General features: G+C 41.2%; 1 protein-coding gene across 4 annotated transcripts in view; it reads right to left on the minus strand.

The window, feature by feature from the left end:
- Positions 1–25,832, minus strand: part of LOC103371890 (target of Nesh-SH3-like) — a 28,174-nt gene extending 2,342 nt beyond the window's left edge. The window contains exons 1-19 of one of the 4 annotated variants that reach the window (XM_008301365.1): positions 25,449–25,832; positions 17,704–17,883; positions 17,488–17,556; positions 17,278–17,410; positions 15,284–15,474; positions 14,442–14,485; positions 13,619–13,667; positions 12,181–12,246; positions 11,901–11,978; positions 8,867–10,183; positions 8,378–8,440; positions 7,776–7,964; positions 6,929–6,994; positions 4,366–4,428; positions 3,143–3,265; positions 2,677–2,766; positions 2,299–2,508; positions 992–1,097; positions 315–394 (exon numbers count right to left, since the gene is read on the minus strand). In XM_008301365.1, coding sequence (XP_008299587.1) covers positions 315–394; positions 992–1,097; positions 2,299–2,508; positions 2,677–2,766; positions 3,143–3,265; positions 4,366–4,428; positions 6,929–6,994; positions 7,776–7,964; positions 8,378–8,440; positions 8,867–10,183; positions 11,901–11,978; positions 12,181–12,246; positions 13,619–13,667; positions 14,442–14,485; positions 15,284–15,474; positions 17,278–17,410; positions 17,488–17,556; positions 17,704–17,883; positions 25,449–25,569 — 3,238 coding nt within the window. In that variant the 5' untranslated portion in view covers positions 25,570–25,832. Of the gene's footprint in view, positions 1–314; positions 395–991; positions 1,098–2,298; positions 2,509–2,676; positions 2,767–3,142; positions 3,266–4,365; positions 4,429–6,928; positions 6,995–7,775; positions 7,965–8,362; positions 8,441–8,866; positions 10,184–11,900; positions 11,979–12,180; positions 12,247–13,618; positions 13,668–14,441; positions 14,486–15,283; positions 15,475–17,277; positions 17,411–17,487; positions 17,557–17,703; positions 17,884–25,448 lie in introns of all 4 variants that reach the window. The other 3 variants (XM_008301364.1, XM_008301366.1, XM_008301367.1) reach the window with 3 other exon arrangements.
- Between the last annotated feature and the right edge of the window lie 1,711 nt (positions 25,833–27,543).

The raw sequence follows: 27,543 nt of genomic DNA on the forward strand, positions 1-27,543 counted from the left end.
CCCCTTTAAGATTGGTACAAATTAAGCTCTGTTCAGAACACTCTGATCACCAGGTGGAGGACACGTTAGACAGGAGCCTCAGAGGATGTCTGGTAAGCTGACAAGGCCCTTGAGTGTTAATCAGTCAGACCTTGTTGCCATGTTGAAATCATTAGACTAGCAACTGCCTAATAGCCCACCTTCTGAGATTCAAAGCGACACTAATCGCTGCCTGATAAGTAACATTCAGGAATTAACGTGCAACTAATAAATCTCTTCCGTAAGTGCAAGCGCATCAGGGTTCGTAAAGGAGGCAGACAAGATGTAAAACTTGCCTGATTCTGTGCTAAAAGACACGGGGTCACTGGAGGGTCCGGTTCCCAGCTCATTCTTTGGGGTTACTTTGAATTCATAGCTGAAACAAAATAAATATTCAAAGCAGGAAATATGAGTTATATACAGAAAAAAAGTACATAAAAGGAACAATGCAAACTTTGAGATTCGATCTAAATTCCTCTGATCTCTAGAGCTGGGATGCATAATATTTTCATGCCTCTGACAACTAAATATGGGTTCACACACACACACACACACAGAGCTGATGGCTATTCCACGTGCTGCGTTCAGATGTGCTGGCAATAGTCGGAGCAGCTAACCCAGCCCAGGGGAGGGTTCTGCTGAGTCTTGAGACTCCAGATGCGGAGATCTAATTAAAATCTCAGTGACCCACTCCACCCAGATTTCCTCAGCTTTTGTGTCACTTTAGCCATTTTGTATGCGCAAAACCAAATGTGACTCACAGCGAGAGTTCGAGGGAATCTGAAGATGACTTTAAAAGACGCACACAAGAGTGCCATTTAATAGCCCTCTGTTGATTAGATCAACACTGAACCGTACTAATATAATAGCCATCAGTCCAAACACACAGACCAGAGGTTTATATGGACAAACCTGCTGGCTGTTCCCAAACAATACACAGTAAGAATCCCTGAGCGATGTCCAGTTTTCATACCTGCTCTCTGGCTTGAGATTTTCCACAGCTGTGTGTGTCTGGTTGGTCGTCAGTATAGACACCTCCTGTCCATTCGGTCCTTTAGTGGTAGATACGACTTCATACTCTGCCAAAGAAGGAAAGAAGTAGAAAAAGTCCCACAATGTTTTTAATAATACTTCTTCAGCTTTGAGAATTCATAATATAATTTTGAACTGTGAGATATTTTGATACAACGTGTGAGAACAGAATGTGTTTTGAGGCTAAGATGTGACATTTAAGCACCTTTGTCACAATTTACATGTTAGTCTTACAAATAGTGAGGAAACCGTTTATGTTTGATAGTTGCTAATATCAACAAGTTAATAGTTTGGATCAAATGTTGGTTCCTTTAGAGGGTAAGTGGTCACATGGCACACCCAGAGAAAGGAGGGATCTTCTTGGTTAAAGCTGAGGTAGGCAATATTCTTTTGGCATCACTGGGCACAAATTCCATAGCAAACCTTCAGCATGATGCAATTCAAATGGTCTGAGAGGAAACTAGGCTCCTGCACCTCCTCTTGGCTCCGTTTTCAGGCTTTAGAAAATCTATGCCATGACTGAAGCGTTATTATTATTTTGTTCATCCCATTTATATAAATGAAGATATTCTAAATGACAGAAACATCTCTCTGTATGATAAACACAGTTAAACAGCACCAGGAAAAAATTTAAACTATATAACTGTGAAGTATATATTTGAATGAACGCATCTCTGTATGAGCTTTAAAAACCCCTGAATATTATAACCTTTATGAAGGGAGGATTCATTGCAGAACTGATGTATTAGAGTACATTAGTTTTAGTGTGGTGCCTCCTACAATGTGAACAGTTAAGGATGCCAAGATGCTGACAACTGAGTGTAAGTTGTTTATTATTAATCTATAGTCCCATTTATTGTTTTTATTAACTTTTGTATTCTATTGTCTTATGCTTTGTTATTTTTATATTATCTTTATTTTCTTGAGCGTATTGATGTAAAGCACTTTGTGTTGCACTAGGCTTGTGAACTATGGCACAGAAATAAAGTTAGTACAAAGTTATTATCGTTTTGCCACTCATAAAACATTTTTCCAAGAGATTTACTCACTAAAAAAAAAACTTAGCCAAACCAGACTTGCAAGCAAGGACTCCTAGCACCCCAACACCATTTGGCTTGAGGCTAAACAACCTACAACAACTGAAAAGCAGAGTTCCACTCAATAAAGCTTTAACGCCCTTTTCTGTCACTTTTTCTGTCCTTTTCATTTTGTTGCATTTTCGTTGCATTTCATTTGCATGCCTTGTACCTCTAGTTTCATTGTCTGATTTCTGCCAGTCTAAAATGACAAAGGATGGGCAGCCCTCCACAGTGACCACGGTGACGTTGGACGGCGGGATGCGAGGAGGACCAGTCACATTCTGATCGCCGCCTTCCTCATCAGGGAAGTAGGCAAGGGAGGAAGTGATGGAGCACGGCTCATCTGGCTTCTTATCTGTCTTGTAGATGACATGGGGAGCTGTGGACAGGAACAGTGAGAACTGGAGTTATTCATTCAAAATTTTTCATGTATTTCAGTTAGTCACATAGCTGTAAGATGCCAACGAGTGCTGCTTTTGGGACGACCACCCTGTGAGGAGAAAGGGTTTAAATTAGCAGTGGAGAAATTGAACTGATGAAGACTTACCTACAAAGCGCTTCTTGCCCATGATGTCTACCTCTGATGCCGGCAAGGGCCTGAATATAGAGGAGTTTTCATTTATGTCAAAACGGCTGCCTGAAAAGGAAACAACAGAGAGAAGTTGGGGTTAGTTTGATGTGCCAACAGTCCCTGGCGGCTCTCTCTGTCCTCATTTTTACAGCGCTGGCCCAGGGTCAACAACCAGCCAGCCCAGCACCTGCTCTGGCCTGCATTCAGACTCTGTCTGCGTCTTATTACTCAAATTCTTCTGCTTTCTTTCCTTTTCTTACTACTACACGCACCAGCAAACTGCTTTACCAACATAAACTTATTATCATCACGTGCATGTAATGACTGCAAGCCCACATGCTCTTACATTCTTGGAGGTACTTTTGTGTCCAATTATGAATTTAGATTGAAAGGTTGGGAAACAAAAAAAAAACCAACAAAAAAAAGCTGTATTGTTCATTACTGTTTACAGCCGGGGCCGAGGTGGTCGTCTGCTGTCGGCGCTCTTGTTTGGGTTTGGCTGTGACCAGAGGGAATGGCTTCAAGATGGACTCCTTGTCTCCTTGTTTCAGGTCCATGGGTTTATCTGAGGACAGAGAGCAGGAGGAGGAGAGATCAGTTCTTCTCCCTCATCATCTGACTCACAGTCATACACAGTTGTGATCCATCTGCTCTGGCCATCCTTACTGAGCAACTCAGTGGCCTTTTCCTGGCTGAAGAAAAGATCAGATTGCTTGATGAGTAATATCTCTTGGTCTCAGCAGATGTATTCTGGCAGCCCTCTATCCCCTTTAAAGAGCACAAGGATGCCCAGATGCACTCACACAAACTTGCTCTGTGCACACAAGCGCACTTAGGTGAAAGCGATGAGCAAAAACACAGGAAAGTCCAGAAAAACACTTTAGCAACAAGAAGCTGAAATGAGCTGCAAAGTTAAGATTGATGCTGCTTTGTGCATTGGTAAAAACACTGCACATTCCTTTGCAAGCTATTTTGAAAGACGTTTGTTATTTGCACAATACAGTTTAAGAAGGCGGGTCCCAAACTGTGAGGGACGTAAATGCATTGCAGCCGAGACTTAGTTGACCCTGTGGAAAAAAATGTGGATCGAATCTTAAGTTGAATACAAGATGGATGCATGTGGGACTAATAAATAAGAGTGCTTTCATGCTCGCAAAGCTATCAAGATTGAGCTTAGCAATCATCATTCAGATAACAAAACATGTAAAATACAGGATGGACAAATTCTTAACAGGGAAGAAAAGGAAAGCAGCATGTATCACTGAAGCAGACAAGCTTTGGGTCCTTCGTGTCTTCAAACTCTGGCAGTTTGGATAAAGTTTAAAGGAATAGTTTGATGTCTTCGGAAATACACTTGTTCACCTTTTTGCTGACAGTTGGATGAAAGGAAGGAATATTACTCATGTCTGTACGCTAAATAATAACAATACCTCCCAACAGGAAGATTAGAGTTAATTTCCTAAAGTGTCAAAGTATTCCTTAAACTTGCATTTCATTACATTCTTCTGATGTAATGGAAAAGGAAAGGAAGAATTAAAGGAGCATTTTTAAGAAATGTTTGAAAACCACTGGCTTAAAAATCAGTTTAAATAAAGTCTTCCCCAGTACACAGGACAAGGTGCAGTACTGTTCAGTGGTCTGTACATCCATCACTGTTGCCCTCACCTAGGTCACTAGGTTTCCCCACCAGGTTGGGTCTCTTGTTTCCAGGAACAGGGGGACGCAGAACTGCAGGGAATCGTTAAAAACAAGAGCGCATTTAGATTTAAATTACAAGTGAAACAGAGTAACAGGTGGTCGGCACTGGAGAAGAGACACAAAACTGAAAACAAGTGTTGATGATTAATTTAATAGTGCAATAATGATGAAAGAATGTCAAGTTTAGGGTTCAAAAACAGGGAGACATTTAGCAGGGCAGAAACACTCTAGTGTACAAACACAAGCGTAATAAAAGCAACAATAAAGCAGCCAGATTGCATGTGAAATGTGCCTTTGTGTGAGATTACTGACTCCCTTCTATGAAAAAAAATGTTTTGGATCTCATACTGTTTGAACAGCAAATGTTCCGCAGAATCCCTGCGCCACAAAAAATACAATAAAACAACAGCCAACCAAGCTATGAGATGAAGACCACATTATTTTCACTTTGACTGCTTAAATGAACACATGGAATTAGCTGGATTTAGTGTACTGGATAAGTAATCACAACGAAGTGCAAGGTTTTGTAATAAAAACACCTCAGCTACAGACGGTCAGATTTCTTAACATGAGGGTTCTGCCATGATTTAATGTTGTTAAACAAACAAAATAATCTGAAAATTGGTGTTGTGATATCTTAGAAGAGGTGGAGAAGCTCAGCAAGATACAACACAGGAAATTTTCTTTACGTCTTTTACATCTGAGAGGGTTTTTTTGGGGAGAAAATGCGTTTTTAAAAGTAGGATTAATTTCCAGAGCATCCACTCCTTTTGCCATTTGTCATTTCTTATCTTGGAGATTCATTAATGATCATTCTGTCGACAGAATACAGTAATCGTCCATGTGTCGAGGCCAAAACACATTTGTCTCGTTTCCTCCTCTCTGGAGCTCACCTAAGAGATCTCTGGCATTTACTACCAAGAGAAGAGAGTTGAGGATATCAAGACAAACTGAAACAACATCTGTCAATGAGTCTCACTGATTAACCCTAAGAATACGATTGAGGAGCGCTCTGACTCACATATGATTTAACCGAAGGCTAATGGCAAACATATGCTCACATGTAAGTCACACAATATGGTGACACGATAATTTAAATGCCAGTCATCAGATATACAAACATAAACCACAGGGGGATGAGGTATGAACAACTGACAACTCAAGACGAGTGATGTCATGGTTAACTGTGCAAGAAATGAGAACAGAGCCATCGAGATGTAACGTGATCAGAGGAGACGTCAATAATCCCTATCCACAATATGTCTATGAAGTACATGATATGCTCTGTAGTTTCTACAGCAGGTGTGTTTGGTTTGCCGTCTCACAATAAACTCCCTCAGAGAGCAGGCCGAGCCTCTGATGTGCCAAAGGCCTCAGACTCAGACCAGTGATTTAAAACAGCAGCAGTGGTGTGAGTGTTGGTTTCTGTCAGATAGCTTCATCTTACGGGCGAGAATGTGAAAACATACGCAACCAAAACACAGAGATTTATGGTCAGTCCAGACAAATATTCCCACTGAAATACAGCGTCTCACAACATTGTGGCTGTTGCTTTTGCAACACACACTCAGATTTCATGGATGGGATTCATGCATGAACACCTGCATCCCATAGCTTGCTTTGAAACGGACTCAAGTTTATATGCCAGGATGAAACTGATTCCACAAAACTGTTTTGAACACACTCTAATTCTCAATTTCTGGAAACGCATACTCCGTACCAGCTCTTGTGCACTATACAAACTCACATAATGCTTGTTGGTATAAGCAGTACTAACATTTAGTTGCAAGCCATTTGCTTTAGGGAGGCAGGAAAGTGAACTGTATGTGCAGCTGACGTCTTTGTGAAAAGGAGCAGTCACAGGGAGTTTTGTGCTTGGATGTGCAGGGTGGCGGGCAAAACGACCATTCTTTTCTGTAGAGTTGCTTCCAGAGAGCCTTGCGACTCCTTGAAGACCTCTGAAACTGTCCAAGTTTCCAGAAATAACACACACCAGCTGTGACATGGGACTGAAGCACAATCTCTCTTCACAACTCCGAACAACAAGGAGTGAGCAGAGCGTCACCATTAATACATGTGGTCCAGACGTGGTTTGCATTACTACTTGAGATGGATTCAATTACTCTAATTAACTGAGCCTGCCTGGCAGAATGGAAACATGTGATTGACCCAAAAAAAGTAAAATGGGCAAACCACATTCACCTAAAAACTAAACTGTTCTCAAACTAATTCAAACCAGCTGATTACAGGTCCATATGTGCTGTAGACTAAATAATGTGGAGAGGACAGGTGTCTGCCAAAATTATAATTACATATGGCTTCAGTCTCAGTCAGTATAAGCTACTGGGGCTATACATATCAGACAACACAGACCAGACACATATGTCACACTGACAGACAGAATACACAGCATGAGAGGACTGTGACAAAAAGCACAAATCAGTGTGACTGTGTGGGACGGGACAAAACAGTGCCTCCTAGGTTAGTGAGTGAGGAACACTGAAAGATGATTGTCTTGGTTTATCTTTACCAGGTTTCTCTTTGGACCACACCACAGGTTTAGGAAGAGCATTGCCCCTATGATGCGCCCCACTGGCTGTTGGAGGGAGAGAAAGGTCTGTTATAAAATGTTTTATGTCACTGTGACAAACACACTAATACCAAATAAGAGGAAAGTCAGAAAGTAAAAACGCCTTTTGTCTTTCTTACTTCGCATTTTCTTACTATCCAGTGTCAGTGACAATGAAGGTGGAGACTTGTGTTTTCAGCCTGGTTTTAAAGATGTTCTGGATATGCAAAGTGGGTGTAATGACTTAGAAACATATCATTTTGGTCTTTTGACTTTTGCCCCTCTCTCCTGTGTAACCCTTTGGAGAGTGGGAGGGTGTGTGTGTTTGAAAGAGAGAAAGAAAGAGGTTGTGGCAGCTGTATTCTCTGCACAGTGCTTGGCTTGGCATGGCTGGTGTAAAATGTGGTGTGTCCTGGCCAGTGCTGTAGCCAGACTTCCCACCTGGCCAACACGAGGGACCGTAAATCATATTAACGACGCTGACTCCAGAGACACCACTGCTGCTCTTGGTAAAGGTGTGAAATACACACCGAGCACATGTGGCAGAGCGTGGAGAGCATATGTACTGTATGAAGGGGTGAAGCAGAAGAGAGCAAGAGAGGAAGAAAGGCACAAGTATTTGAATGTCTACTGTATGCATCCAACAGGGATCATAAAGCCAAATCAATAGCTTTATTTGTCTTCCTCTGTAGTTGTAGATGCACGGCTGCAGACAAGAGTGTGTAAGAGTTCACTAACAGAAGAGGATAACCTGAGGTCACTGCTTGTGAAAAGGGAATAATTGGATGGGAAGTGAGTACTCCATTACCGCCAGGTGTGCTGGAGCTGTGAGGGGAGGTGACTGTCTTGGATGGAGAGAATGGTCTGACACCATGATTAGTGGAATGAGGAGGAACCCGGGTGCGAGACAGGGTGGTGTTTCTTCCTGCTGTAGGAACTGATGAGCTAATGGGAGAACGAGGGACCTCAGCAATGGATGGTCTGAGGATGCCAGTACCTAGATGAGCAGAAAGGCAATTGGTAGTTAGAGAAGATCCACGTCTGAGCTTGAGAGCTTTACCTAGATGGAATAAATGATAAAGCACATCAGTGAAAAGAAATGTAGGGAGGAGAGGACAATGGATGAAATGACAGAGAGCCATAAATGAGATCTGAAGCTAGCCAGACTGCTGTGGTTGTGAATGGGCAGGGGTGAGGCGAGTGTGCTGCGCTGAAAAATGAAGGCACACATGGAGACAGGGACAACGATGGGGTGGAGTTTGTAGGGTGGCAGGATGGAGATGGAGAAGCAGTGACATCATCCAATGGTTTGAAATACAACTGAAAGCACTGTGTTCCACGTGGCTTGACGACAGAGCAGAGATGGTAATGGGACAAACTTGTCATGGTGTTTACCATGATTGTAACTACCAGCTTTCTCTGTAGCCAGGGCAGGTCTTGGTAGAGGCTTGCCCTCTTCTGGTGGACTAGGAGCTGTATGAAAGAAAACTCACTATTTATCTGAGATAATATGTATATGAATAGTTTTGACTTTTAAAGGGGGCATACCCAACTCTTAATTTGCAAAGTCCAAAAGTATTGTTTGTTTCGAAAGCAAAGCAGTGACAAAAAGCATTTATTGTGATGATGTCCATATAGAATTAACGCTTACATGTCGACAATGCAGATGTCTAATTTGGCTTGAGACAACTCATCAAATAGACAAGAAGTGCAGAATCTAACACTGCCAAAAACCCAAAAGTCTGCCAACATTGATCTAGTTTTGGCAGAGATTTGCAATAAAAACACAATTTAAATGCATCAAAAATGTAATTATAAATGCCCCCTTTAAAATGTAATTTTAGATAAGGTCTTAATACTTAATTGTGGATTGCTGATGGCAAAAAGTAGGGTTTTTACCCGTAGGGACTGCCTGCCTTGGGGCAACCTTGGTGGGATCAGAGTAGGTCCTGGTCTGAGGCTGAAAATGAAGCCCAGGATGAGGGAGTGGTTGGGGCTTAGATGCAGTGTGTAGCTTAGGTAGAGGCTGAGATTGGGACTGGGCTTTTGGTGGAGGCTGTGGTTTGGAAATGGGTTGAGAATGAGGTACAAGTCGGGCTTGTGTCCTTCCTGGATGTTGTGATCGGTGCCGTGGATGAATCTTTGGCTCAGGATGTTGTTGGTTCCTAATTCTGGACCTTCTGTTGGTGGTTTCTGTTGGAGGTTTTGGATGCCCTCTGGGTTGAGGTTGTGACTGAGGTTTTTGCTGCTTTTTTTGGTGAGGTGGCAGTTGGGGCATGGGCTGGTTTTTGGATTGAGGTTGTGTTGTGGGCTTAGGTCTGGCAAAAATTATATTTGGTCTAGGTGTTTGTTTGGCTCTAGAGTGCTGCTTAGTGCTTAACTGAAGGAGTGGTTGTGGTGTCTTTGGTTGAGGTTGTGTTTGAGTCTGTCGCTGAATTGGAGATTGAGTCTGTCGCTGAATTGGAGATTGAGTCTGTGGTTGGGTGTAAGTCTTCGGCAGTATTTCTTGGGCATGAGGTTTATGCTGACGTGTTGGCTGATTGATTCTAGGTTGTGCCACAGGTGTGGGTTGGGCAGCTAGTTGAACCCGCGGCTGGGGCTGAGGCTTTAGCTGTGGTTGTGTTTGAGGTTGGGCCTGGTGTTTGGTCTTCAATGTTGGCTGAGGTTGTGGTGCAGACTGGAACTGTGGTGTGGTTTGATGATTTGATTGAGGATGTGACTTTGGCTGAGATTGTAAGCGAGAGTGTGTCTGCATTATAGGATGGGATGTCGCCTGGAGTTGTGGTTGGGTCTGGAGTTTTGGCTGGACTGTTTGGGGTTGTGGTTGGGTCTGGGGTATGGGCTGGGGTGTTGCTTTGGGTTGTGGTTGGGTCTGGAGTTTGGGCTGGGGTGTTGCTATGGGTTGTGGTTTAGTTTGGCCATGAGGTTTTGGCACAGGTTGAGCCTTTACTTGGGGCATCACTTGGGGTTGTTGGGGTTGGGATTTTGGCTGTAGTGGTGGTCGATAATATGGTTGGAGCCTGGACTTTGGTGGAGGCTGCGCATGAGGTTGGGACACAGGCTTTTGTCGTGGGTGCCCTCCCTGTTTGTCCACGTTTGCATTGGGTACTGGCACAGATGCCATAGTGGCAGTAATGGGTACTGAAGAATGGAGCTTGGGAGCTAATGGGGCCTCCAGGAAAGGAGGCAGGACAGATCTGTAGAGGTCTCCTCCTCCTGGGTTGTGTGAGAGAAAGAAAACATGGCCATGAAGCCACAATCCTGTACTGTTTCATTTCATTTCAAATATAACTGTCTGTAAGAAAGACTGATTTATTAAATTAAATAAAGCAAAATGATTTTTTTTTTGTTTGTTTTTTTTGTTTGTTTTTTTATGATCCAGAAAATGATCAAAGAAAGACACTGTGGGAACAGCAGAAATTTAAAACAGTCTAAGTACCAACAGTTACTGGCCTGAAAACTGCAAGAGCAAATGTTAGACTGAAGCCCAGGCTACACAATAACATCTACCTGGCTTTAGACTGATAGAGCAGGTCCAATTTCAAAGGCAGACAGACCATATGGAGGTATTTGCAATGTAACAACCGTGTTACTACAGACAGATTCGGCTTCTATGGCCAGGATGCCTGTGAATGACAGCCGTCCAAATCCATTGGCTGTACCTCCAGGAGGCTTTGACACATGAGAGTTTATGGTTGCTGATTGATCGTCTGCTGTGAGATTTTGATGTACCATTCTAATTTGGCAGTTCAATCTGATCAGATGTTCATCTCTGAGAGAGTCACAAAGAAAAAAAGAGAGGAAGTCAGAAAATAAGCGAGAAAAGACAACGGAAGAAAGCAATCAGTGGAGAAAATGGAATCCAGTCAATTTCATGGTCATGTAATGTCTAAAATGCCCTAGTTCAGGGGTTTTGTTCACTAATTTTAACTGAATTAGGCGTCATCCAATCATAAACAGAGATTTATGCAGTCCTGCATTTGGGCAAACGGTTTCTTTTAAGTGATACATGTGAGAGATGGGGGCACAATAGAGTACAGGTATATGAAAAGGAGATAAGAGAGATTCTGCTGAAGTTCCTGTTGGGGAGAGAGAAATGTCTGTTCATGCAGTCTTGTCAAGCAGATATCATACAATCAACTGTGCTGCATTGAAAGCAAAAGCCTCAGATTTTTAATGAGCGAAAATTGTATTAAATGATCAAACCGTAAATACTGAAATAAAAATAGATCATAACTAGCAAAAACATCAGCGACAGAGGAAAATTAAGAACTACAGTAGGTCTGATTGAGATACGACTGGAGAGGTATGATTTCAGTTGCAATACATTGTTCGAATAAAAAGAACTTATTGACACTTTCGGAGCTTGCTAAAAGCCATTGCTATCTCTGGGACTGACTCTTTACAAAACTTTTTATTGGCAGGCTTGTCAATATGATTTTAGATTTAAGTCATAACTTCTCAGTTCAACATAATGTTATTTATATAGTGCCAATAGTAAGTGTATGTCTCAGGAGGCTTTACAGATTTCAGAGCCTTTAGCCCTTAGAAAAAACACTAAGCAGAAACCAGCTCACAAGAGGGGAAGCAGATCAGATCATACACGTATCAAGACAACCTGCAAAATACTAGATAATGTCCTGCAAATCTATCCTAACTCCTACAAGCTTTGTTTTGTTTTGTTTGTTTTTTTTGCTATCATGCCATGCAGCTAAGGTCACCTACCTTACCCGCATTACAACTTAAACCGCTGGCAGGATCCACAGGGAGGGTCTACTGTACTCACTCAGAGCATGCCACTTTTGCCCATGCAGCTAATAAAAAAGGACAATGTAAAGCACTGACAGCCTCTCAATTACAGTCCGCCAAATCTATCAATAAACACAGCCGCAGTGAGAGCCATGAAGCTTTTCCAAAAAGATTCGCTGTTTACCGATTGGCTGTTTGTTGACCACAGGAAGTGTGGGTCCGGGGGTCGACAGAGATGCCTGTCTAGTAGTTGTGGTTGGAGCTGAGAAATATAGTGTAGGTTAGTAGACCTGAGAGAAAAGTTATTACTGTATGTCCTGTAGAAAGTATACAATTCAATGATGTATGCAAACAATGTGTTTTCCTGCAGGATAGTAAAAGAGAAGTCAGGTACAATGATCAGACATGGGGTTCAGAGTTCCTTCTGACCTCTGAACTCAGTTTTATGTCAGAAAGGTCATTACCAAGAGTTGTCTGTGGTGCTATGTTCCTGGAGAGGGGCTGTCTGCCCCGGGTCCTGTTATGGAGAACTGACAAGGACAGAGGAGAGATTAAAGTCAAGGAGTCAAAACTTAGGATGCCTTCAGAGTCCTGGAAAAAAAAAAAAGGAGTTACGTAAAGCAACTATGCTTCTACACAGCAAATGTATATTGGAGGAACACATTACACCCGTTTATTGTGTTCATTAACCACATTTTTAGTGATGAGGTCCAATATCCATGTAGTCCTACGATATCTTAACCTGGTAAGTAAGATAAAGTTAGGTGAAGATTAGAAAACTACAAGCAGTTTAAACATGTAATAGCTGATTTTGGGTAACAAGAAATAAGTGGTGAATACCTTGATAAGATATTACCCCTCTGCCATATCACTATCCATCCTCATGTTAGCTCTGAGTTTTGGAAATATAAATAGTTTAAGCTGCTAATTGCTCCACTATGCTGCAGTGGGCATTTCAGTGAAAACCAGGTGTCTCCTAGAACCCAAAAAGATTACAGTAATAGTAAAGCATTACCTATAATAAGGTAATTGCAGAGTCTGTGGGTTCATCAATAGAACCAACCTTTATCACATCCACAGGCCTCTGAGGAATAACCAAAATTGACTATAGCTGCTTCTAAAGGTAGTACAAAAGGTAGTAAAAGTAGGCTGATTTCCATGGCAAAATGAACCTTTTCAGACCGGCCTGCAGTTACTGTGAATATACACAGTACTGGATGTTTAGATGCTTATATGTCACACAGTATCATCAAAAGGAGTGTCTGATCAGTCCTAAGTTCATTCTGCAGTATGGCAGTATGTCCTGAAATACATGGTATGGCCCCCACAGAGCCTTGATCAACAACAGTGAGTCAGTCTGAGATTAGATGAAGAAACAGAAGACACTGAGACGGTCCACAGAAGAACTGTGGCAAATGCTCCAAGATGCTTGGAACAGCCTACCTGCAAAGTACTGTTGAAAACTGCATTTTGTATTAAGTTAATCAACAAAAAATACAACTTATCAAAATATTTTTGAAGCTTTTGGACAGCCCTGCATATTATACACTCGTGTCACTAAAGTTATAGAGTGTAAACATAATACTTTGTGCAAAGCCTGATATGAGCACACAGTCTGAAAACAGATTTACTGCATTCGGTTTCTGCAATAAACCAGAAAAACAAAAACTTGGGATTTAAAAAAGTGAGACTGAATATGATGAGGTCCTACCTACAACACAATAAATCAAATCTCTAGTTAAAATTATTTTCAGTGCAAAGTCTTAAAGCAGGGGTCAGTGAAGAGGACTGAAACAGACATTTCTGAGCAGCAATAAATTACAATACATTATAAAACTTCTGCATCTGTATTAAATAGGGTTTAATGGGTTAGATCAAAAGCATTGTGTCTCTAGGGCTTACCGTGGTGAGGTGAAAAGGGGAAGGAATGGGGACCTGTTGTTAAGGGTTTCTGAAGGGCGAAAGACAAAAAGACAAGGAGAAGATATTAGTCTGTGTAATGATGAACAGGATCAGCATTTGCCCCTCGTGTCATCTCTTTCTCTGCCTCTTTCAGTGTGTGTTGCATAACTCATAGGCTCCGTACACCATGTCAAATTGGTAAAGTCCCTGCTGAAAAGCTTGTTATTCAAAGTTTCCCTGTGGAAGAGCAAATCTCACAGCTAAATCTCAACAGCTGTGATGTTTTATGAGGTCAGTTTCAGGGGCACATGAAAGAGCAGCCCCATACTGTCAGAAAATCGGTGCCACCTTTCTTCTCTCAGTTTATTTCAGCACTGTTCTCTCCTCCTTTGTCCTTCCAACTCATCTCCCTTTTTTCGATATTTTATTTCACTCCAACAGCTAGCTAGCTGCAGACTGCTCTCTTTGGCTTGGCCAGTCCTGGCTGCACTGATGCCGTTTCCATTCAGCAGTTGGATGGAAACTTAATGAGGCAAACAACCCTGAGAATAGCATAAGCTCACTAAAGTGTACAACGAAGACTCTATAGTGGATTGCCAGTTTCAAATACACACCCAGTTCTCCATTTTTGCTATTTGTTGAGGAGAGATTACATGTACAGTTTCCCTAGTGTCACTTGTTTATTACACTCCTTTCATTTAGCAAATTCTACATCTATTGGCACCCATATCCATACACTGATACAATTAAAAGGAGAATGTAACAAAATCTAGAAATCTTATGGTTATGTTTTGATAACAAATTGTGTGTATCCATTACATACCACAGGGCCGATGGGACGTTTAAAGATTTTCCTGATGGCTTTTTCTAAAAACACAAGAGAAAAAGAGCAAGGAAATTAGTTCAGTGGAACTAATGCAAAGTGAAAGTACTAAATATTACCACATTTCAAACATGCTTTGTTCAAGATGTGTTTCATCTTAGATGACTGGGTGAGTGCTCCTCAGTAATGCCTTAATTGCAGTAAACCACAAGACTGGTTTTGATTCAGACAGACTTCTCAGTATTTAAGAGTTTTTGTGATACTGCATATGCACATAATGTCGCCATAGTCCCACACAAGTGGTGAACACTTAGCATTTTTCTTTATCTATTTACATTATCTATGCATAACCTTTTACAGGCTATCAAACTAGCAAAACACAGCAACAAAATGAAGTGATAGTTTGGAACAAAGCATTGTTTGTTTGGTTTGTTTTTTAATTAAACACAGCAAATCAAAGTATTTTTGTCTACAGACAACCAGAAACCCTGACCTCAGGCTTTGTGCTTGAAGTTACCAGGTAGCAAGATGTGTGGTCCTTTTTCCCCCTAATTGTTAATCTGTGCTTTCATTTTGAAGGTGAAATGGCTAAATACCAAATTGAAGTACTTGATTTAGGTTTATTCTGCAGAACAGAAGCACACAAATGGAGTAATTTCCTTATCAATGAGATCCTGTAACTCTTCACTTCCTCAGAGCTGAATACTGTATATTATGCCATAGAGATGTATAAGAAGAACAAGAAATTGAATTTCTGGCCAGGTTTTAACATCCTCAGACCACTGGTGTTGCATTACCAATCCTGATAGCAGCAAGTAGCCACAGAAATGAATCAAACGTACCCTCTACACCTGGTGTGCTAATGTTGTGAATGACTGGCTTGCTCCATATTCCAGTGCCATCCTTAGAGTTAGGCTGGACCCCAAACTCATAGACCGTGTTTGGCTTCAGATGGTCAATGACCGTATCGCTTGTCGGGCAGGTCTGGTAGTTCCACTTCCTGTTCCTCTCACGATAACGCACCGTGTAGTGTCTGAACCCAAGAAAGAGCAGAAGAGAACATCAACAGTTAACCCTGCTTCTGTTAAGAATCAGATGTGAAAAAACAACCAGAAGTGCGAAAAGCAAAAAAGCATCTGGATCTGCTGATATTGAATTAATATGTCGTTCATGATCCAAGAGGGGTCAACAGTTCAGACTCTTCGAGTTTCGAGGCATTTTTTTGGACATTTACACTTAAATGTCACAATGAAATTGCTGCTGTTTTGTCTTTTTCAGTACAACAAAGGTATGCGAATGTTGACAATGTTCAAAAAAGCAAAAAAACAGAAAAGTGGCAAGTCACGTGGTACATGCAATAAACTGGTTCTATTTGTATCTGAAGAACCTTTTCTGTTCTTTGGGGGATTAGTTTTTTTCTATTAAACAGGACTGTTGGCACCAGACAACACTGTTTAAAAAGATGGATTTAATATCCCAAACCCTTTGACAATTCCTTGCCAACATGCCTTACGGTTTAATTTAATACATTGTTGTAGTACGAACTGCACTCTGCCCTTCTTCCCACCAAAGGACTAATGAATACTTGCTTCTACTCTTCATTCAAAGCACACATATGAAAACCATATTAAAACCAAAGGCAAGATTTGATCCAAATGACAGTGCATTTTTGTTTAGTTTTTTTTTTAAGTCGTTTTTCATCAAGTGGAATCTGTGTCACGTATGTGTCTCCTAAACACCTGTGTGCAAAGGCTGTCCTGGATTCACAGCTAAGTAACCTGAGAGACTTTAGGGAGTCATTTGCTGTTTATGCACTTATACCAGAGTATCTGTGTGTATGCAAGAGAAAGTCCTATTCCAACCATCTGTTTCTATGCTCACCGTGACTGCTGTGCAGCCAGGGTACAAGAAATGAAACGGCTGAAAAAGAAATCTCCATGTATTAGGTTGGTACGTGCATTACTGTACCAACCCTTTCCGTGTCTTTTCTCTGTGGCACACTTTTTTACTGTTGGAGGGGAATGTGCAAAGGCAGAAAGGGAGTGAGGTCAAAGGGACGAGTGTATGCCAGTGTTCTGGGATTAACATGAAAGTTAGTTACTGTGGTTTGTCCTGCATATTAACACCAGGTCAGCTGTAGCATCAGCTCTGTACAGCTTGCAGAGAAAGTTACAGTGCTTTAGGTGAGGCTGCTTCATCAATGTTGAAGAGCCCATATATTATGCACATGTACAGATTTATAATTTTATTTTTGGGGTCCTCTAGAATATGTTGATGTTCTAATGTTCCAAAACATTTTTAATATACTATACATTACTGCAGCACCTCCTCCCACCCTCTGTCTGAAATCCTCTGTTTTAGCTTCTGTTTCTTTAACGCTTCCTCCCGAAATGCCTGTCTGCTTTGATCGGTGAGTTGGGTCAACAAAAGCAAAGCAATGTTCATTACATATTGTAACTCTACGTCTATGAGTATGTGGAGACAGCCCTCGCAGGAATAGCTCCACTGAGGACACAACAGCAGTGAGAAAAGTGCTCATTCTTTGTTTGAGGGACTTCAATTGATGTGTTTCAGACACATAACAATGTTTTCTGTGGCAGAATAACTCCTTTTGAAGTGGGTTTTAGGCTTTATAGGTTTGCGGACCTTTAACATACACAAAAAAGCTACATAATACACAAAAGAAAAGGGAAAACCCAAATAAGCATAAAATGGGCTCTTTAACTTTGGTCTGCCTGTTTTAAAAGTTCTGTCATACATTTTCTGAGCGGGGCCTACCCACCTGCTTGGTACCATGTCAACTGAGTTTTTGAAAAGAAAGAATGTCTCAACTTACCCATCCTCGAGACAGTCATTCATGATGTTGCCTTCATAAGGGGTTTTAAGCAGCGTCCCCCAGGACAGAAGAACTGAGGTGGGAGTCACCGACCCAATGACCAAGTGTAAAGGCTTCTCCAGCTCCACTTTACCTAAAGACACATAGTTTAACTTGCAGTCTGCTCATATTTCGTGACTGAAAGTGATGATTATTTGTGAGCAAACATACCTGTGCAATGCTTTTTCACGTCGTTGGTTGGGATGGGCTGGACAGCTATAAGGTACTTGGGCTCAGCATCTAAAACCAAATGAACAAATCAGAGGTTAGCCCCACCTCTTTGCCTCCCCAAACAAACTCATCTCTTCCGGGAACGACCAAAATGTTTAAAATACAATTCAAATGTACATCGTAACAGTCTCATTTAACATTACCAGTCTTTCTTACCAAACTCAGTCTCATAAGGCTGTCCGTTCTCTGGCAGCTGAATGAACTGCTTGGAGAACATGCTGCTGCCGTAGCCCAGGATGTAGCCCTCAAGTTTGGTGTCAGCGTTGGGACGCAAAAACTTCATGACAATGGTGTCTCCTGTGGCATTGATGCGGACCTTCATGTTCTGACGTCTCACTGAGGAGACGGAAGAGACCATTGTTATTCTACTGTAGGTGTTCATGACAAAAGGAGCCTCTAGTAACAATAAACTGAGTTCACCTGTGGTTCTTCATCAAGTATGCAAGCCAAATGCGGCGAAAATATTTAGGGCTTACCACATATACAATATATCACAAAGGCTAAGATAAACCAACTCAGAAAATAAAATCTACAACCCTCAAACAAACTTCTTTTTTTCCATATTAGTCTTATTTTTAAAAGCAAAAAAAGCTTTTACAAAGTTACATAAATACTACAACCTACACGTTCCCAGACGCAATACTTCTGCTCTCCATCACCTCACACACACTTAAGCAGGGCACACAGTCAAAGCAGACTTGTTACTGTGTAAGTTCTTCTGAGGTGTAAGTCAAAAGCAGTGATTATATTAAGTGGCACACTTTTAAGAGAAGAACCTTATAATGCTTTATGTGCGCTTTCTAACTTGATAAGAACATTACTTTTATAGAGAATAACAAACTTCAAGGATCTGCCAATTACAAGAATCATAAACCTCAGCTTCTCTGATGTGGTTATGGCTGCAAGATATGTGTTTGTGTTCAGATGTAGCTTTTAAAATAGACATTGTAAATCAAAATCAGCGAGCATGTGTTGTTAAAACGTGAGTTCAGCAAGGCATCATCGAGCTTGTGCTCCCTTCCCTTTCTCACACATATTGACATCACTTTTCTGCTGTAAGTGACTTCTGCAGAATACAGTATTAATCAGCAGAGCCTGGGGACAGATGTTGGATGAGGACAGGCACCAAAGGGTGGGTCGCAATAAACCAAGAGAGGCTACAAATGAGCTTGTTTTTACTGGTCGAGGCAACCTCACAAAACTTGACTTAGTTTGAGCTCTTGGTCAGAGAGTCATTTGGCAAACAACTGGACAAAAACAGAAAGGAACACACTCAACAGAAGTGTATTGCTTTCTTTAAGTGACCACTTCAGAGCAGATGAGACATCTTTAACTAAACAAGAACCATATCTACAGTAAATACTGGTAACAGTGCTTATTAAAATAAGGCTCAAAGGCTCAAAAGGCTCACTGATGGCAAACGAGAGAAAGAAAATTCGTTTTTGAGAGTGTTTATGTTTATATTAGTGGGTTTTAGTGGTCTTTTTAATATTGCTCTGTGGTTCTTTAAATCTTTTTCTGTCTCTTTGAATTCTCTTTTTCTTAAAAGCACGTGTACAGTATAAATAAACTTGCCATGACTGATTCATGTTCGCAGCTCTGTTACTGATCAACAATATAATATCCCCTGGAGGTGGCAGAAAAATGAGGTATCAAATCTTTTCCACGGAGATTGTGACACACGGGTACATTGATAAACGAAACATAAGTAATGCAACTGCTATGTGTTGTTTTTACATATCTAATAATGCAATATTGTTTTCTTTTCTTTAGTTTATAGAGTTAAATTAATTTACTGGTGTTTTTGAAAGGTTTACGTTTGCTGCTGTCACTGTCAGTGCAAGGAGGGAAGGGAAAGACTCAGGACAATAACGGTGGATCTGTGTCCAAAACTCACTCATGATCAATAGCTGGGTGTTGGGCGACGCAAAAACTCCAAATATATTTACATATACTGTATATTAAGATAAAATTCAAACTGTGAGGATATTAGCTTTCACAGGAGGCACACAACCTGTTAACATTTTGCTGGAGACTGAATTTAAACATTATTCTCACTATACAAACTAGGTTTAACAGTATCTCTGCCAGATGAAGGGGAGCAAATTGAAAACAAACTGCAGACCTATGTCAACTGTTTTCATAATTGCATGTAGACAATCTGTAAATCCTGTAGCGACCAGAGAAGCAAATCTCCATTACTATGGGCTCAATATGTGGGAAAATGTTTTGTTTCTTGATTTCATGCCTCTGCCACGTGGCCTGTACATGAGCCAGTGACTGGGCATGCTAACAATCAGTCAGTTTATAACAAGGCGTGCTAATAAAACATCAAAAAACAGAGATGAGTACAGCTGGACTAGGAGTGTGACTTGTGACATTGATATTTGGCTGGTGCACAAGTAAAACAATGACCACACCAGTGCAGACTTGGATGATGAATGGTGAGCAGTAGTGATAGAAAGATTTAATCAATCACATTTAAATCCCCTTTGTTTCTATTGTTTTTGTTTTGAACTGGAAATTACAAATGAGTCTACAGGGGCTTAAACTTCTACTCTTCATAGTCTACAAGGCTTAAAACAATGGACGTCTTGCCTGGATTATGACTTGCATTATGCTCTCCACAGCACATGTCCTTGGCTAATATTTCAGCGCTAAATGAAATAGTGGAACTTTGCAGGAGGAAAACTGCCAGCAGCTGCTAGTCGCCAAAACAGACACTGACAGTGAAAGAGGGGGAAGCCCTGGATTTGAAAAATACCCTCATGCTTTTCCAGCTATGTGTTTCCTATCAAAACTGCATTTGTTTTGATTCTCTCATCAATATTTCCGATAAAGCACAAGAGAGATTGGCTCCAAGGGAGAGGGGCTCGGAGCGCATGAAACATTAGGAAACTTCTGGCAGCACGTTTTAAACTCCAGTACAAGCAAACACTGGCTCTGCCCCATGACAAGTCATCCAAAGCCCGGCCATTTGGCCCACGCACCTCTTAGGGACCATTAAGACTTATCAGCATTTCCAGAGCAAAATGAATTACGCTTTAGGAACAAATCCAGTCACAGTCCTGATAATCAATCACCTACATTTTAAGGGAAAACTATGGATATTTAGTTATCCAAAAGAAAACCTGCTAAAAGTATTGTTGTGAATGAAATGTGAGGAAAACAATGATCACATGAATTTAAAATCTTCCCGAGGCCAGTTCTGTTGGGTGTCTGACCCTGTCAAACACATGAAATCACTGGAGATTTACAACCTCACCAAACAAAATGTAACTGAAGTATAATTAAATCCACAATTTTACCCATAATAACCATGGATAATGGGGTCCACCAGGCAGAACCAGTGGGAAGTTCTTATTGGAAAGTCGCTCAAACAACAAAGACACATGAAACAGAACACAAAAGGAGACATAACACAACCAAGACGAGACATAATGCAACATGCAAATTGACCATAAAGAGATGCATTACAACCACAAAGAGAAGTTCTCTGCAGTATCATTTGTAACCATTTTGTCTCTTTCAATCTGAGGACCTCGTTATGCATGTCTACCCAGGGGCCCATTGTCTCATAATCGAGCTATGTTATTAACCAATCTATCACAGGGAAACATCAAGAGCTGCAAACATCAACTCAAAAACAAGAAAAAAGAATTCTACCATGCCATGAAACAGCCCACACTAAATCTGTATTGTAAAAAACTTCATGTGTGTTAGGGGGATTTGGTGCAAGAGTTTGGAGACTGCTTCGCAAATGTCAATCCAACTGATGGCTGGGGTTATTGTATATAATATAATGCAAATGTTACAGTGAAGACTAATCCTTTCAATTAAAACATATGTGCAACATGAGTGGTATATCTCCATATGGATCTCCAGAGAACACAGCCAGTTCATCATAGAATTCTGTATGAACAAATCAATCATAACATTGGGAGTCTGCCAATAAACTCGTCAGATTATGCAATAAACAATGCCACATCATTCAATAAACATTTCACCATTTCAGTCACTCTGATTTGGACTAATACCCAAAGAATGTAATCCTGCAGGCCAGAAAAAGAGAAACACCCTCACATGGGAAACTTAATCTTGGCTCAGTAGAGCGGCTATCTTGGATCAGCGGCAGTGATGGATGATCTTTCGGGAAAGGCAGTAGGTTAATGGGGTTGTCAGTATAACACGCTCCTCTTTACTTCAAATGCAACGCAACATGATATTTTTATGTGTTTGGTGCTTGAAAATAACTATTAAAGCGTGCATCTGTGTGGAATTGAGCACTTTTGGCTTTAAAATATTCTGATTTACTGCCTGACAATATCAAACCACAGATTTCCACCAATGACAGCTGCCTCATGGTTCAGATGAGGAGGGTTGCACTGGAGTAAATGCTCTGAGAATAAATAGACTGACATCATCACAGGACTTTTCCACTCATGCTGATGTGTGAACGAATGAACTACAAACACCCAAAGCAAAGCTTAAAAAAAAAAAAATGAAGTAAGGCTACAAGGCTTGTTTTGTTTTCGAAGCACGAGGTGGTAATTCAATAAATGTTGTGAAGGATTAATAGTAGTACGTGGAGTCTTTTTTTCCAGTTGTTTTCAAAACATGCAATGGAAAAGAACTTTTCCCCTCTTTGCTGAAATTAATTTAAAGGTTTTGGTAGATGGAAGTGATGCAGAACAATAAAGTGATGTCAGTTTGTCTTGACTTGGAACAACTAAACATCAACCTGGACCAAATGAAGTTATTATATTAGTGCAATATATTGATCTACTACCCTCAACTTGACACATCTATAGCTATAGGTGACCCTTTCTGCCAAATAGATTTTAAGCAGCTCTGGTGTGCAGTATTTTGGCCTCTCAGATTTCTGTCCTTAAAGCAAAGAGGTGGAGAGAAGACCTTGGCTTCCCTCCTCGCAGGGACAAAGACAGATGTTTTACGGTGCTTGGTATAATGGTCACCTTCATTTAAGGCAATGAAGTGTGAAAATCTCTCAGAGCCCCTTGCCAGCCAGAGTGGCGAGGGTTTGACATAATTTAGCTGGGGAGCGGACGACAGCTGAACTGACCTATATCAGCTCTAATGGGAATAACCTGAAACTAGTGTAACTCAGCCCACTGAATATCTACTGTAATCCTGCAGGAGCCTCTTGATCCCACCCTCCTCTGGAAGAATCGCATCCCTTGGGCTTACAGGAGGCCTCTTCTTGCAGCCCAATGGCAGAAAGTTTTGCCTGGGATTGTACTCCCACATTTTACTCCCACCTTGGCTGCTTCCATGCAGGTCTCTCTGCTCTCACACTATATATCCCCCCTGTCAGATTTGACGGAGCAACAGCTGTTTTCCCTTTTCCCTATGGCGCTGCTCCATCCCGTCCTTCACCTCCTTCACTCAATCTCTGACGTCCTATATGTGTCACCAGCCATCTTTCCATCAACCCGATCCTTTTTTAAACTTCCCAAAGTGCTTTGAATTCATCTGCCTTGTCCTCTAATCTTCTCTACTTTCCTCTCTCCTGCCATATTTCCCTCTCATTAATCTGTACATGACATGAGGCCATGTTTGGTCTGGAATAGCAGTAGTTTGCAGGCCATATATTGTCCTCTTTTATTTACCTTATTCAGACACAGATGGAGAAACTGTTAAAGAGAACACACATAAATGAGAATTAACAGCCTTGGAAAGTACAGATTACCTAACAGTACACTATGTGTTATGCTATAATATCACCTAAGAGAAGAAAGCAAACACAGTGTGGACCATAACGTGTTTCATCCTTGGTCCAAGAAGAACAGAGATACAGACATTTAACTCTCTTCCCAAAGCAAAAACGCACATTACTCCTTTCATCTGGCTGCCAAAGCTGCACACTGAGATTTGTATGAAAGCCAATATCATGCAGCAGGTTACGCACTGGAAGCAGTCTTTTCCACTGTGTTTACCTCCTTAAACTGATTCCAGTATATTCACCTCAGACCACTTTGCCTACCATCAAAGTCTTCAAAGGGCACCTAAGTTTAACCTAAAGAACAGAGCCATCTCTGACTCTCTACTACAAAGTACAGAGTCAGAGATGGAAAGCAGGCTTCATTGTGTATCTTTGTGTCTGTGTGTGGACTGATATACTAGTTGGATAATAAGACATTATGGAAAACGTTTGTGGAAATTTCTGTGTTTCCCAAGAATGCTGTGAAAATCAGAATCTTATTAAAGAGGGGGTTTCCTATGTTGCAGAAGAAAACAGTGCATGAGCCATAATGGGTTTGAGACCTCCAAAACCAGACATCTTTAAACTATTGATGAAACCCTCCGAATAACAACCTGGATTGTATTTATTTTGTTTTATTTTGTTTGTTAATATAAAGGCGCTGCTGCAATAATCTCCATATTCTTGGACATGTGTGGTTTTAACTGAGAGCAATAATATGTCTGTATCTGTGTTTAATTTTTTGAGCGTCTTTTCAGATGGTTTGTATAAAAATCCATTAATGAGTGCTGTGAGATGTTTAAAACAATAAAACAAATCTTTTGCCTCAGGCATTGTACGAAAGAAATAGGTCAGCTTTTAAACTCTTCACATGGTCTGCTTGGCTCCAGGAAAGTCATCCCATCAGTTCTACAAGTCTAATCCTTGACCCCAACCTGGAAACACTTTCATGAAAACCTGTAAGCAGTAAATGACCTCTCATTGTCTGCGAACCTCATTTCAGGGAAATGTGCATAAACCACAGGCATCGTAAAAAAAAAAAAATGCTCACACAGTTTCTAATCAAGGCAGTTTGAAAGCCTGACAGGGGATTCTCAACTCCTTTAGGGTTCAACAGCATTTTGCAGAATCAGAGGATGGTATCAAATTCACTTACTGAAAGTTAATCTTTTTAAATCCCTTACCTAATTTACTAAATTGCCTTGTTTGAGGGGAGGCCAACATGCTCCTGTTTTTTCACTCAATGCAGGGAGAAAAACACTTCAACAATTTTGTGTAACTAAATGTATGAATACCCAGAACTAATCTAAGAACGAAAACTCAAAGACTGACATTCAGCTACTGTCAAACATCTAGCCACACGGATTAAATATTTACCAGTCAGCTCCATATGAGACTTGAATGTTGGTTAATGCTGTTCAAAAAAAAACTTGGAACAGGGTCCCAAATGAAATCAGCATTTGGAATTAACTCTAATCAACTCCCTTGAGCCCCCAGTTTTACTATACTTGTGCTCTTGTGTACCACAGTTGAAGGGCAGAACTTTCTTCGTCTCCCGGACAGGAAACACAGGACAGAACTACATTAAAACCAAATGTGGTAATCAGGGTTTCATCTAGTAGTAACAGTCTCATGGCAGATAACAGAATCAAATACAGTAAGAAGAGAGCTGCCTGAGGAAGAGAACTGAGCTCAAAACATGGTGCCTTAATCTGCATATTTCAGCCACTTTTGGTAATGTTTTGCAGCTGTATTTTGGAGCTTTATGATGTTCGAAACAAGTAGTTTCAAATGCATCCATCACTCAAAATACTCTGCTGTAAATGGTTGTCTCAGTCTTGTTATAAAGTCCTTACTCTCGTGGTCTATCCTTGAAACAAGTATCCATCCTACTAACTATGACATATTGTCTTTCCAAGCCTGTCCCAGCATGCATTTGGCAGAAGGCAGAAAAAGAACATGGAGAAGCAATCAGTCCATCACAGCACTAAGACAGAAAGACAGTTACACTTATGTTCATTTGCATAGATTTTAAACCTTGGTGGGACACCTACGAGGAGAGAGGACCATGACAACAACGCATTTATGCATGTAACAAATGCTACACTTCATGTGATCAATAGTGTCATCTGATGTGGAGGTCTTAGTAGAAAACAACACAACTGTATTTATGACCTACCTCTGCTCCTGCGGGGAGTGGAGGGACCCGACAGGACAATCCCAGCGATGAAGACCATGAGCAGAAGGACCAGAAAGGTGTGCGAGTACCGCTGCCTCCTCATCATCATTACCATCATCATCTCTGTGTGTAGCTCTGAGTCTCAGGTGAAACAAGCAGCTGTGGTCTGTGAATGCTCAGCTGTGAATGAGCTCAGAGATCTTACAACAGGAGTGAGTCACAGAAAGAAATGCTGTTGCTGTCTTTGGACACAGGTTGAGTGAAGTGTGTGCTGCAGCTGAAGGAGTCAAGCTGAATGCTTCTTGAGTGGCTGGACTACTTCTCTGAGCTGGTGGCTCTCAGGACTAGTGCAGCTCACTGGACTGGACCTCTGGATGCAGCAGGCTGCTTCTGCACCATCTATACCTCTATAATAGAGGGAGGGGACAGAGAGCAAGACACACCCACTCTCCTCACCCTCCTCCATCTCGCCGTCTCCATCTCACACTCCGTTTCTCTAAAAAAAAAAGAAAAAAAGAAAAAAGAAAAAAAGAAAGTTTTCTTCAAGCTTCCCACCCTCTTTTTTCTTTTCTCTTTTTCTGCTCAGTGTGGTGTGTCCCTACCAATCCTGCTTTTAATCTGCAAAGGCCTTTTTCATTGTTCTCCTCATTTTCTTTGTTTCCTTCAAACTAAGAATGTTTACATTCTCACTAAGATTCCAGGTTTGATAATCCAAATATGATGGTTATACCAAAGCTGAGAATTTTGGTTGTCAATATTCATGAATTTAATATTAGTCAGATTTCTAATAATCTGTGCACCAACCCTGTCACCAGATGAAGAGTCAGTATCGAACAATGATGCAAAACCCTGAATTCCATTCATTTTCATTGTTATTTTCTTACTTAATGCAATTTTTTTAATTCTAATGTTCTGCAATGTCTGTCCATGTCAACTATGTTGTGGCTAAGGTTTGGAAAATGTAATGCCAAAAATATGTGAATAAATCATGTTTACGCAGCTCAAACACTTGATCACGGTTAGGGATCATAGTTACAGCAAATAAAAATGTGAGAATCCATAAAATAACCTCCAGCATAAACGCTGGACTTGTTACATGTGTCCATCAAACACACTGACTTCAAGACTTTCACACCTTGACTTTTCGCTATAAACGGAGTGTGACTGTTGACATCATGGAGGTGCAAAATTGTTCAATATGGATGTATATACATCAGCCACAACATCAAAACCACATGTCTGATATTGTGCAGGTCCTTGTGCTGCCAAAACAGCGCTGACCCGTCAAGGCATGGACTCTGGATGTGCCCTGTAGGATCAAACACGCAGACTTTAGCAGCAGATTCTTTAAGTCCTGTAAGTGGACAGATGTTACCTGTAAAAATCAGACTTGTTTTTTCAGCCTATCTAACAGATGCACAATCAGTTTACAGAACTTTCAGGGCCAAGTCAACACCATGAACTCTTTGTCATGTTCCTCAAACTACTCCTGAACAATCTTTGCAGTGTTGCAGGGAGTATTATCCTGTTAAAGAAGACCACTGCCAGCAGGGAATACCAATGCTTTAAAGAGGGATATGTGGTCTGCAACAATGTTGGGGTAGGTGCTACGTGTCAAAGAAACATCCATAAGAATGCCAGGACCCAAGGTTTCAAAGCAGAACTGGCTCCAGAGCATCACATTGCCTCCGCCAGCTCACCTTTTGAAATAGTGCATTGTGCTACCATCTCGTCCCCAGGTGCACAATGCATACACACAGCAATACTATTATAAAAGAAAACATGATTTATCAGCCCAGGCAAACGTCGCTCCATGGTCCCATTGTCATGCTCACATGCCCATTGCAGACACTTTCAGCACTGAACAGGAGTCAGCATGGGCACTCTGACTGGTCTACAGCTGCACAATGTCATACACGGCATGCTGCACTGCGCTGTGGCATCTGACACCCGTCAATCATGTTGAAATTACCAACAATTTGTGCTCGAGTAGCTCTCCTGTGGGATGGCACCATACGGGCCAGCATTCACATCCCTCATCTATAATGACCCTTGGGCATCCATGGACCTGTTGTGGGAACTACTTGTGGTAGGC

Source organism: Stegastes partitus, unplaced genomic scaffold, assembly GCF_000690725.1.
Source record: "Stegastes partitus isolate 25-593 unplaced genomic scaffold, Stegastes_partitus-1.0.2 Scaffold1666, whole genome shotgun sequence".
NCBI lineage: Eukaryota > Metazoa > Chordata > Actinopteri > Pomacentridae > Stegastes > Stegastes partitus.